Here is a 13,876-nt window from a genome sequence, read left to right as displayed (position 1 = left end):
TGGTACATTTGATAAAAGCAACAAACAACAACCAAAAAATGTGAATTAGTTTTGACATTTAGTCCAGTCTGTTATCGTTTATTTATGTACAGAAATGTATAAAGTACCTAAGTCACAATTACTAAAACTTTGTGAGTGAGTGAGTGAGTGTGTATGTGTGTGTATGCATAGACACAAAGGCAAACCTTGAGTGACATTCATTTGATGATCGCCTTTGTTCAGAGATAGGGGTTCTGACTAGCCTGGATGTCTTCAAATAGATTAGTCAGGGGATCTCAGAGGTTGACTCTTCTGTTTCCCTGGTTTTGGGATTAGGGGCATGTGCTATCATACTCAATATTTTTTTGTAACATAGGCTTTTGGACTTCATGGCCAGAACTTTACCAACTGAGCCTATTATATATATCCTATTAGAGAAACCTTTGCATTCAGATAATGACAATTGAAAACAATATTTTCTGAACCAAACACCTATCCAGATTAGATTTTAAAAGAGACTGCCCCATCTCTAAAAATTTCTAGGTGAAGAAACCCCAATCCACCCTTCATTTACAGTATAAAGATGTTACAGAAAGACAAAGTCTATATTCACTTCTATTCTTCAAGCTGCTTAATGGGACTTAATGAAGCATTTCCAACTACAGCTGAAATTATCCAAACAGCAGCTTACTGTAAGTTATTAATACCAGTGCATGAAATGAACCTCCCTTGTATAGCTCTCATGCTACCAAAATTTTTATGATTAAAATATTGTATAATTCATGACCTTTTAAAAGTGGGAATTCAGGAAAATAACCATAATTATAAATAACATAAAGCAAAATATGGTTGTCTTTGGCAGTGATATTTCTGCAAACAAGAAGGAATTCAAGAATAAAGGCATCCATTCAGAAGGCAATCTGCATGCACTGAAGATCAACCAAGGTATGAAATACAGAGGGACCACACAGGATCCTTAGATACACAGTTGTATCTATATTGTGAAATACCCAGAGGAACATGTGTTTTGCATTTGTTGAGTGACTACTGAACCACACTCTGGCCATCTAGTCACTACTGAGCTCAACAACATCATGGATAAGATGCAAACAGCTCAGTGAAACTGCTGCTTCCTGGGTTCTTAACTTCTATCATCAACTGCTGAAAGGCCCTTTGAGGCATAGAAAATACTAGGATAATGGGGAACATAGTCTCAGATAGGGAGTCCTCTAATTAGTGTCTAATGGAAACCATGAGGCAAGATCCCTCTGGCACAGATGAGTGTGTGGTCCAGATGTCTGATAGTATTGACCTGCCCTCCTCCATGGCTGCGGATGAGTAGCTATTACTTGTGACAGGAGCTGAGCAGCCAGCTAGCCACTCTGACACAGAATCCATGTCACTAAGCCCTAGGTCTGCTGTGCTTACCTCAGCAGACTTCCAGGGTTCCCAGTAGGACCTACAGATATAGCCAGCCCACTATCACACATAGCCACCCTCCCTGACACTGCACACCCCATTCACTGACAAGAATCTTCTGTCAGCCTGTGGAACAGGGAAGAGATGTGAGGGTTAATGGCAGTTGCTTCTGCTTCAGCAGGAACACATAATGAGCTTATGTTGATCATGTTCAGTGTCTAGTTAGCATAATAGAGAAAGCTGGTGTTCCCAGAGAACCTGGCACCTGACAAATTCTAAAGCTAAAATGATGTTTGTTTATAAGCCATTAGAAGAAAAGAAACATAATTAGAAATCTTTGAGATTACAGTCATGCCAATCAATCAGTTCTAGCTTCTTTCCAGGATGCCCTAATTACCTCATCAAGACATCTAAAGAGCAATCGATAGTAATTATCTGATTACTATAGATCTTCATTACATCCAAATTATCTCCCTGGGATGTCTGAAAGAAGATGCATTGTATTCTGGGAGGTAATTGTACCCAACAATGCAGAATGCACACCCCATCCCTACAGTCAACACAGAAGACAGCACCTTATCATTATCAGTTCTCTTGGCAGGATGAACAACCTAACAAAATCTTAGCTGTCCATTGGCCGTGACCTTGATGTCAAGAAATTTTGAAAGCCAAGTCTGGGTTGGAGTCAGTCCAAGACTAAGGCTCAGTATTTAATTTCTCAGAAGTCATGCTAGGGAATTTTCTCTCATGAAGAGTGGGCCTAGAATGGCTTCAAAGAGAGAAAACAAACAAACAAACAAACAACAAAGTACCACTTAGCAGCAGTGGGGGCAAAGAATACTCTCTTTTCTCTCTCTCTCTCTTCTCTCTTCTCTCCTCTCTCTCTCTCTCTCTCTCTCTCTTTCTCTCTCTCTCTCTTTCTCTCTCTCTCTCTCTCTCTTTCATTTCCCCATCAATCAGGAAGCTCATAATAAGCTGCTGTGCAGAGCTAGAACATGAGCTCTTGACCATTTCTATCAGTAAACTAATAGGATGTATCATCTACCAATAAATACCTGATTGTTTTATTTTAATTTATTCTCAAAGTATAAGCCCATATTAGCACATTAATATAAAAAACAAAGGTATAAGCTGCGATTAATAAATGCAGAAGTACTGATGTTGTCTTTTGTTAGCCAGTGGGGCACTGGGCTTGAGGTGTGTGATCTTGTTCTCTGTCTTAAAGATAGCAGCTGTTCTCACAACAATATCTGGGTGAGGAATTAACTCAAGAATATTATTCAAATTTAACACAGGTTTTTACTTAAAAATAGTGACTAGTGCTGTTACAATTAAGATATTCAACTTGTTAAAAAAAAAAAAAAAAAGACCATGATTTACAGGAGACAAGAACCAAAAGCACTGGATGGATGTGGTGGCATATACCTTTAACCCAGCACGCTTTGGGAGGGAGGGCAGAGCCAATGAACCTTTGTGAGTTCAAGACCAGCCTGGTCTACATAGGGTGTTACAGGACAGCTAGAGCTACATATTCAGACCCTGTTTCAAAAAAAATGAAGTAAAAACACAACCACCACCAGCGCTACCAATCAAAGCACTAAAGATACTAAAGCAGAAATAAATTATTTCAATGAGTGGGTGGAAATCCTTGGTAATAAAATTATGTAAATACACCTGTGAGTCAAAATGACAGTCATGCTCGGAGGTTGCCCCTGTATGTTTTGTGTCATAAGAGAGGTCAATGCACAGGACATGCTACTAGGGCTGTTTCCATATTGCTAGTGTTCAGTGCTCTAGTTTGAGATAGCTATGGCCATTTCAACTTCAAAGTACTCTGTACGTAACAAACTTGTTTTTCTGGAGTCTTCCTCCATGAAGTCTTGCTAGTTAATATAAGAGATATAGATACAATGATGAAATAAAAATAAGTGACATACTCATCAATGGAACATGACTTTACAGCTAAATGCTCTCCTCTCCTGGCTTTCTTGGAAACAGTCACTCAGTGTCATTGAAATATGTGTCTTGTGTCAGGAAGTACGTGGCGTGGCCTACTGCTCCTGTTCTGCATGGTATAGAGACCATGTGATCCTATAACCAGGCTGAAAGGAGAACCACTCTAAAACAGTGTTTTGACAGAATGTTTTTTGACTCACAAAGGTTAGGTTATTTCATATACTTTAATGGAGAATCAGAACCAAAGGTCAAAAGATTTAGGAAGATTTAACAAAATATCGTGACCTTGGAAATAAATGTCATAATAACCATTAGAATCATCTAGGTTGTTTGTGCTTAGAAATATAAAGGTCACCTTCCTTTGTTGAGGTTGTCTTTCTTATTGGCAGCCAGACTCACTTCTAATGGTTAGCATCCTGTGTGAACCTACTGGATGCTCTGATAAACTGTCATTGCCACCTGTTTTACTTTTAAAAGTATTCTCAAAAATGACATAGGAGTGATTGACACCACATCTCTATCCCATTTCTTCATGGGGGCACACATGTCTACATGTACATGCATTCTAGAGAAATGTCACCAGGAACTCTCCCTGGGATCTGAGAAGCTACTTGTGGCGTCTGCTTCCAGCGGAGAGCTGAATGAGGGTAATCAGGGCTGAATTGATTCTAGAAGCCTACGAAAGACTGCAGCAAAGGCAGCAACATGGAATTCCATCACAGAAACAAGCTGCTTGCACAATAACCAATTAAACCCAGGCACTGTCCATGCCAAGCCATTAGCCTGGGCCACTTAAGAGGCATAATAAATCCAAGCTCCTTTAAAGGCCTATGAGGAACAATGAAGCAGCTCTTGTCTGTGCTCAGGGCTCTCAAAGGCTCTCTGATAGTAAGATATATCCACATTGGACCCAGTATGGAGGCATACCTGAGAGCCTATGGCTCTTATGTTCTTTCTATACCACCAGAAATTCTCACTCTTCAGGATTGTGCAGCCATGTGGCATTTGCCACTTCTCTCCCTGCCCCCTTTTCTCCTAATGAGCCTTCCAACACTGGGCGAACTTCCTTCTAGAGAAGTCTCACAATTAGGATTCTTATCACTAAAGATCACCAAATCACTGATCACTAAAGAGAGGGTAGGAAGGAGACAAAAACCACCCCTTGTTTCACTTCTCTACTTAAAACTATCTGTCCCTGTACCTAAAATAAAATAAAAGAAAAGAATATTTCTGTGTACTCCAACAGAAATATGAATGGGCTCCATCTACTTCTGCTAAGGAGTTGGATCACCACTGGTACAGTAAGGACCTACTCTAGAGAAATCTTTAAGCCCCAAAGATATGAAGGTCACAGGAGCCAGCCTCCTCCTCCAGAAATTTGTGCTTGCTTGCCTTAGCTTAAGGAGCTAGGACCTTCCCTTTGCTCTGTCCTTGGTGCTGATCCAGTGCAGGGCTTTGCTAGGGCATTATCATCACAGAACTCTATGACTTGAGAACAACTTAGCACGTGTTCAGCACACCAAGCACACTAAGCCGCAGACTAGCCCTCAGTGATTGTGTTGACTGAACTAAACCTGCCTTCAGATTCAGTGAAACCTGCCCTATTTTTATGTAGTCTTTATTCCTATGTTGAAAAATGCCCTGGTCATTTAGTAATGAGAAGTTTCTTTCTGCTAACTGTGGCTATTTCCACAGCCCCTGTCACAGCAGTGCGCCTGCACTCTACCAAAGCAGAGGCCAAAAAGAGCAGCAGTCCCTCTCCCCTGTTCCCCACCAGCTTTCCAGTAGGCAGCTCTCAGCCCTGTGCCTGCTGTCCCCGCCTCTGGCCTTCAGGCCTCTGGCTGCTGAGCTGGGCTATGGGGAATAGCTGACAGTCAGCCAGCCTCCTCCACCTGCTCAGGTCAATGTCACCTCATGCTGTTATTTTCCTTTCCTGTGTTCACACTGCGGTGCTCTGCCCTCCCCCTACGTCTGTCTGCCTGCCTTCATTCTTAATAATAATAAGGCTAGACGCCAGTGACCATGTGCAAACATTCCCCGTCAAAGTCCCTTCGTTTCCAGGGCTCTGCCTGCTGTTCCAGCAGCTGCTGCTGCCACAGATGCTTGGGCTGAACTGCCACTTTCAGCCTGCCCGGTCAAGGAAGTTTGTGATGCTCTCAAAGCAATGTGCCAAGGGGTCCCACTCAACAGAGAACCCACGTCACTTGTCTCCCCTGGCATTCTTCTAATGTAAGCAAGGACGTTTCACATAGTATCATGGAACAGGGACTTTCAGGTCACTCTAGCACATGTGTGTTCATGTTGAACTTCTGTTTACCCTTAACATGTTATTATTCAAATTCCATGAGCAATTACCCAAAATTGAGGACAATACAAACTTACAAACCAAGTAACCTTGTGCTACACTGGCTTGCAGAGAGAGGAGTTTACTTTCTTTTTCTTCCCCCCCCCCCCCTCAGACTGCTTGCCTTCCTTGTCATGATGCCTTCTCCAGTCTTCATATCCAACAATGAAATCTGTACCCCATCCCCCTTCCATCCTTATAACATCTACTGACTTCAGGAAAGGGAAGTTCTCAATACTTGTTATTGTTTTATATTTGCCCTGTCAAGGGGGAACACCGTCATATTTGTGAAGACCTTTTGCCGTGGAAGACATTTGTACATTTACGTATTCAGAACAGCAGCTTGTAGGCATTCTTAGAGAAGAAGTATTATGGTTAGCACAGCTTTTCTCTTCCTATGCCCTCTATAAAGGTCAATTCATCAAGTAGGTCATTTGCACAACATAGGATAGGGCTAAGTCCAAGTCTCATGGGAAGATGACAATGAGAAGATAAATTCTGAGACACCATACAGATCTCAATGACAACATCTGACCAGCTCGATTGCCACCAAAGAACAAACACCCTAAAACTAGACTACAGACAAATTTAACATCTTTGTTGATTTATCATCTTTCAAATACCATAATAATCTCAATGCCTGTGAAGGAAGATTAATAGAATCTAGTCCTAATTTTGTGCCAAATTCTATAACATTGTCCTTGAACCTTCCAGAGGCAGTGGAGGTAGACAGAATCATTGGAACTTGTAGCATATTTTCTTGGTTTTTATCTGATATATGTGTAATATGCATGGATAGATAAACGTCAGAAACCAGGGCCCTGACAGTTTACCAGACAAGTTAGTTTGGAGGTCACCTGCTGCTTGCCAGGAGGCTGTAGCAGATGGACAACAGTGGAGTTGGCAACAGGTGGCAGAATGGAAATGAAGCTACCTACCCCTTTATCACGTTGCCTAGCAAGCTCAGCCCAGGAGGGCATCACACCATTGACAACTGGTGTTTTATCGAAACCACTTTGTTTTCCCTACTTTTCAGTGTTTTATTCTTTTCTTTTTGTATCTCTCTTTTATAGTTACTGTTCTCTCCTGGAGCCTACATTAGGGTATTTGTGAATTAGATTAATCTAAGGAAAAACTTTCTCTGTACCCAGAGATTCCAAAGAGAAAACCAGATTGTGGTAATGTATTTTATTTAGTCTGGATCACAAATACATCTGTCAGAAACTCAATAAACGTACATACAGAATGAGCGCAAATAACTCTTTTTAAGTTTTAGATTTCAGCACTTATTGAGGGTCTTTATTATGAAGAGGCGTGGCTAATAGGGGAGCAGGATTACTTATTTCTACATAGATGTATTTTTCTCTCTGGGAGTTTTAAGACTTATTCCAAATATAACCTTGTTCTCTATTAATTTCTAGACTATTTATATTAGGATTTAAGGCTTTACAAATAATGAAAAGAAAACATCATTTTTATTACTTTAATCACCCAAGGAGGTGGAGGAGAAAAAAAGAAACTCAGTGATATTCCAAACTCCATCTTTACAATATATTTGACCTCTCTATTTTAGTTTATTCCAGACTATTCTCACAGTTTCCAGAATCTTTATCTCTTTGTGTGAACTCAACCTCAGCTTTGCTCCCACTGGTCCTTCATGCGTGTGCACAGGAAGAAAGCATCCTGAAAGGTATATAAAAGATGCCTGCTGTCTTCCATCGGCCTTGACTTTTACCCCAGCAGTCACTGCTGGCATTCTGATTCTACATCAGTGCTTCCAAATTGCTAACTGAAGCTTTTAAGTTTCAGGTGACCATTTTTGCTTCAGGGCTTAACAAAACTCAGGAAAACTGTTACAAAAGCTGCCAAACTCAAAGAGGTAGGCAGAAAGATGAAAGGACATTTCAGGGCTTCTTGAGTCCAACTGATAGGGAGCCTCCTTTTCTTTGTCTAGCCATACCCATAATAATATAACTAGATTAAAAATATTTTAATATACCCAGAATTGATTTTAAAAAGTAAAAATTAATAGTCTTGGTACATTCAGGCAACCATCTTTTCTAATAACTTGCAAGGACTAAGTAGTTGTATTCATTGAAAATGAGCACTCCTCTGGACCCCCACCATAGTCTCATGTTTCTGTTTTTCTTGAATCCAGAAAGACTCTCTATATTCAGCTGCAACTTTATGAGAAGGTCAAGTTCTTGGAGACACAATGCTGGGCTACCAGTGTTAGTGGTAAGGAGTTAGCTTTAAGCATAAAGCAGGAAGAAGGTCGCCTTTCTCCCATTGCCCAGATTTAGAGAGAAGAGACTACATCAAAGACAAGGCGGCATAGAGGACCAAGCTTATAGAGTGTAGATGACTGTGATATGATCAGGACATGGAAGATAAATAAGAAGTTTCAAACCAAACAACTGCTGTTAAAATATAATGCATTGGGAAGAGATCAATAAAAGAACAAGGGGAGCAGGAGAGGCACTGCTTAGATTAGTCATCCTGGGATTGTAATGAGCCTAATTGGAAATGAGCCTGAACAAAAAGTAGAGAATTTGTTAATTTGTGTGCATCATTGGTGATGGGAATCATCGTAGTTTGCTATAGCTCAATGGGAGAATGTGTTTGAGATGAGTTCTCTCCAAAGATCAATAAAGAGAAAAGAGGATGTTTGGATAAGGAGACTAGAGAAGGTTGAGGAAGCTGCTTCTAAAAGCAAGTGGCAGCTTCCTTGCAACCAAGATGCATGCTCATGAGATTTTAGTCTAATACTAGGACACATGTTCAGATTGGAAATCCTGACAAAGAAGTTACTGCTGAGACTAGAATATGAACACATCTACATGGCTAGATGAATGACATGAGTGGGAAGAAGACTAAATAACACATACCTAGAATGGCAAATCTGGGGGTAACATGGAATTTGAAGGAAACTTGGAGTAATATAAGTGGAAAGACCACAAAATAGGCCCTGCTGGGGCTGGTACAAGCAGTGGTTTGTACTTAAGAAAATACAATGGGTATCTATGAACAGCATGAGAAAAATCCAACTCACAAGTGGAGCAATGTCCCAGAGCAGATATGGAATGTGAGAATGAGTAGAGATTTATTTCTCAGCCTTGTGGTGAATTAAGAGAATGGGGCTTCCCTGTGGGTACTGGAAGAAAAGAAGAGCTGCCCGGAAGGTCCAGTAATGGCTGAGTTAAGTGAAGAAATGGGGGAATGGATAACTTAAGGATGCAAGATGTTTGTCCTTAATGGACTCACACATGGATATATAAACATGTTTAAGATGCTAGTCTTTAAGTGACTATACAATATGCAGAAATCATTGTGGTAAGACTCCCAGTTCCAGTCAATGTAGACTAGAGCTTTTGTAGAAGGACCCTGAATCCCAAGTAGATTCTGTGTTTGTGCGGTGATAAAGAATTACTAAATAAGAATTACTGTGAAAGGAAATGACAAAGAAAGGAGAAGGAAGGACTGGGAAGGGTGGTGGTCAGAGCTTGGAGATGTAAGGACGACAAGATGAGCATGGAGATGCCAGCGTGGCAGTGAGAACCAGCAGGAGTTATGTCAAGAAGGTATGCTTTTAGCACTGGAGAGCTCTTTTGAGCTAATGAGCCTCCAGGTTCCCATTCAAGTATGGGTAAGGTAGTACAGACATGGCTAAACTGTCTCTTCAGAGTGTTGAGTAGATCGTTCACTTATTACCAGGATTTTGGTATTCCTGCATCATTAAAAGGCTAAGAGGTGTAAGAATGCCTCATCCATAATTCACATTTCTTTCCAGCTAAGTGCTGGGTCCCTGGATGCTGAAGGTTTATAAATGTCTATCTGGAAAGCATTGACCATGATACAAACTGCTCTTGGGCTGCTTTCACAGATGAAAGCAATTCACTGGTCTTTTTTTTTTTTATTTGTTTGTTTTTTGAATTGACCATTTCTATCCCCATTCTATAATTAACATACTCAAATGTGCTTTTTTGGAAAAAGTACAACATTTTGCATAATTTTTGTGTCTATTGGGAAGGCAGGTTAGGAGATCTTGAGTATATTGCTATAACAGAAGATAAGTTACGTGTATGAAACATTTTAGATGCCACTCAATGTCTTTGGCTGTGTGCTTCTTACAGTGATTTTTCATGGAATTGTTCAGAGGATTCACTTTAATCAGACCCCATGGCTCTGTAACAACTATAGTTTTATTTTCCAGGAAGAATTTACATCTAGCATGATTTGTATTCTGACAGTGCCTTAAAAGTTATATCTGCAAGGAGGATATAGAAAACAACTGCAAGCCTTACACAGGGCCACATTCAGATCACTCACTTCCACATCAGAAAACCCAACAATCTCAGTCATTAAGAATATATACAGTGACCAGCAAGGTTCTTTTCCTCTCCCTGGAAAGGTTGGTGGCCATTTCCACCATGAGAACTGCACAGTTACCTATGGCTGTTCATATCTCCCTTGCCATGCTCTTTGAGGTGACTTCCCAGGATCCCTGAACTGTACCCTCCATTTTTTCACAGTCCAAAATTATTCTCTGGTCAGAAACTGCATAAAGAAATACCCTAACAGTCAAAATGTTCTTCCCTTGACTTTCTTGGCTCTTTTCACTCTGATTTTCCTCCCCTGGTACTCTAATTTTCTTTGGCTGACTGGCCTTCCTGCTCCCACATCATGGCAACATCTCCTTAATCCCCATCTGGCTTTTCATTCAAGTTAGTTCCATTGACCAACTATAGTTAACTCCCCACACCTGAGGCAAGGCTTGCTTTCTCTATACCATTGCTATGTGACCTAGCACCCTTAAACTTTCCTGATCGTTGGAGTCCACGTCTAGTAAAAGAATAATCATACTTTCTTGAGCTACTGTAAAGATTGAATGCGTTAATAAAAATATGTAGAATTTTGACTGATAAATGGAAGCACTCAGTAATAGTCATTATTTTTATTACTCTACACTTCTCTTTGGATATTTTTTCTTCTAAGAGCAGTGAACAAATATCACCATGATATCCTTGATGCCTGGATCTACACATTGGGATCTATTGTCTGTTCAAAAAAATTAACCCCATATATGATTGTTTTAAAATGTATATGTTACTTTAGAACTTTTGCATCAGACAATAGGTCTACATATTTATAGATATAAAATTGTCCCTTAGATATTTTCAGATGGCAGATTTATACCCCTGACTCAATAGTCCATAAGTAAAATTACTATTGTCAACAAATGCTTGTATTATCAGAAATTAATAGCTGATAATCCTCATCCACAGGGTGAGAGCTTTAAGAGACTGGATTTTTGGAAGATAATTAGATGCTGAGGGTAAGGCTCTACTGACTGAGAAAGATGTCATTATCAAGGAGCCTCCATACCTTTCCTACCACCTCTTCCTTGTGAAGACTCAGCAAGAGACTGGCTGTCTAAAGCCAAGAAGAAGTCTTTACTGCATCCCAACCTGATGGCACCTTACATTTGGCCTCTAGCCTCCAACAGGATAGGGATAAATGCTCACATTTAGGTCTCCTCTCCCATGGTCTTCATCATAGTACCCTAAATTGACAAATTTGCAGAGCAACCCACCCTAGATTTGCCATTGTTAGAGACAAAAGTTTGATCTTCTGTATACTACTTGAGCCACCATGCTGCTTGCTCAGGACCTTGTATCCTTGTTTACTTCTCTTTCCTTTGTTATCATCACAGCTCTGCCACATCTTCTATTAACTTGACTCTGCCCATTGAAGTCCGAGCCATGGGTCTAATGTGTATTTCCAGTGATGTCTACCTTCTGTTTAAACTATTGTAGACACCACAGACTCTCTCTGATGGCTAAGGTCCATCTTATGCAAAGATGCTATTATCCTCAGCTTACTGGTATAATACACCTGCATAAAGGCACTAATTACTGTTCACTTTTGTGTGTCTTCATCCTTTTCCATATATCTAGGCATCTTTAATGATTTTTTTCCTTTCAACGATGCTTAAAATCTTACTTTCCATTATAACAAGACTCAAATATTAGCTCTTGTTCAGATTTTCTTAAAATACTGTGTAGGTTCTCTTCCTGAACTCTCAGAGAAGGTTGCATCTCAGCTGTGACATTCATCACGTTCTGGCTTATCTCCTCAACCCTGGCACACTTCCTTTATTTCTCCTTCTAGATCATAACTTCTTCAAAGGCACTTATTATATCCCTTGAAGCTTCAAATGGGATAAAACGAATGGCAATAATCACACCAGGAATTAAGCTCATTTATTCTGCAAAGCAGCAGCCTGTTGTCAAATGCTAACCCTCTCTCTCACAGCCCTCGTAAAAAGAATGGGAAAGCATATAAATGAAGTAGCACACTAGAGGAACATACAGTGTGAGCAATTACGCCAATTTCTTTTATAGGAAGAACGCAGCTGAGATAAACATGGAAGCAGATTATTTACCATCCATGGGCTTCGTTGCCAAATTCTTCTACATTTTTCATTAAAAGAACTCAAGTAAGATAAACAAAAGTAGCCCTTGGGAGGAATTAGCACAGAGAAAACAGCTTATTTATCAGCATGGCCTCTGAGATATATCTATTTGTGTAACTGCTTCCTCTGGGACCCAATGCATGTGTTTGCACACATGCCAGAGCCACCACCAGGTGTGTAAGGTCAGTCCAAACCTTAGCTTCCAGGTAAGGGTGAAGAGGGTTGGTTGAGTAGGAGACACTTACCTTCAGGGCATCCTGTGTGTCATCCAGGCAGTAGACTCTAATGCTGTACTCCAGGGAAGAGCAGCAGAGGGGCCCAAAGATGGCCAGTTTAAGACGCTTGGCAGCTGCTTTGGTGGTGGACTGCCCAACCAGGGCATAGGTACTGAGGTTCTCTGTGAGGATATGGCAAGCCTCTGCATCCAGCTGAATGTAACAGGGGGTTGTGAAGTTCTCCTCCCCAACCACCACAACATCCTGGGAAGGGAACATGGTTATGCTAACAAGGACACATGCCAGCCACCATGGATAGTGGTAGATAAAACAGAAATATGTCCCTGAATTCTGGTTCATCTTTCACAAGCTTTGTGGTATCTATTTTCATTGTCTAGCACCAGCTCTTTCTATTACTGTCTATAAGCCGATGTAATTATTGACATAAGTATCCTGGAATCTACATGAAAAGCCAACAGAAAATAATGAATTATCCCTTTTATTGTAGTATGCCTGAGTTCCTTAACTGCTTTTGAGGACTTGGTGTTTTGATCTTTCAGTGTCTTATTTAATCAAAAAGTACAAATTGTTGAGAATATCAACCTTTTCTTCAAGAATCCACATTTAAAAATAATTAGGGGAATTAAGACATTACATTGTATCAGTATACTTTCTCTTACAAAATTCATACTACAGTTATTTCCTCAGAATAGTATTCTTTCTCCCAAATATTCTCAGCTCTCAGAAACTCCGCAGGTGATCTGTGGTAAGTACATGCTGCCTTTTACATACGTCTCTCCTATTTTTCTTATGTAATCCATTAAATAGTTCATTATTTTAGACACAAAAATATTCAGTATGAAATAAGTGGAAGTAATGGTTTTTGTAAAAAATAATAGTTGCTAATTTAACCATATTTTGATTTATTGCCATATAACTAAATGGCTTATCTTATATACTAATGACGCAGAAGGTCATTCTTCTAAGAGTTAACATTCCACATGCTTCCAGTAGGCAGGGTGGAAGGTGATAAGAGATTGGGCAGATGGAGCATGAGGCTGGGTTAAGAGTCTAGTTCCCTCTGAGGTCAGCCAACAAGATGGCAGGCGCAAGATCAGCAGAGCCATGGTTTACTATAGACAAGTAGACAACCAGAATTTTATGAAGTCTCGCAACTTTTAAGTAATTTGGATTGAGAAAGATGTGTGGGAGATAAAACACATACACGAACACAATTCAGTCTCTGAATTAGGTCATTTTGTCTTCACAGAACAGGAGTCAGTTCTATAATGCTTTCTACCAGGTGAGTCTAATTCAGGGTGACTTCCAATTACTTAAAAATATTAGTGAATAAAATTTAGTCTCTGGGTCTGGATAAAGATATGAATGTAGTAGGTGATGGTTCACTACTACCTTAGGTTATAGTTTATTAGTTTGGCTTTATGACATCATCTGACATATAATGAGCCATATTTTAACAAAATCAAT

The 13,876-nt window shown here is 40.1% G+C and overlaps 1 protein-coding gene across 2 annotated transcripts in view; it reads right to left on the bottom strand.

Annotated features, from left to right (window-relative positions):
* Nucleotides 1-13,876, bottom strand: part of Unc5c (unc-5 netrin receptor C) — a 369,361-nt gene that overhangs the window by 18,553 nt on the left and 336,932 nt on the right. For both annotated transcript variants that reach the window (NM_001293561.1, NM_009472.4), the window contains one exon: nt 12,419-12,652. In NM_001293561.1, the coding sequence (NP_001280490.1) occupies nt 12,419-12,652 (234 nt within the window). The remainder of the gene's footprint in view (nt 1-12,418; nt 12,653-13,876) is intronic.

Source organism: Mus musculus, chromosome 3 (genome assembly GCF_000001635.26).
Source record: "Mus musculus strain C57BL/6J chromosome 3, GRCm38.p6 C57BL/6J".
Taxonomy (NCBI): Eukaryota; Metazoa; Chordata; class Mammalia; order Rodentia; family Muridae; genus Mus; species Mus musculus.
Note: the sequence above shows the minus strand (reverse complement) of the source record. Positions and strands in the feature narration are given on the sequence as shown.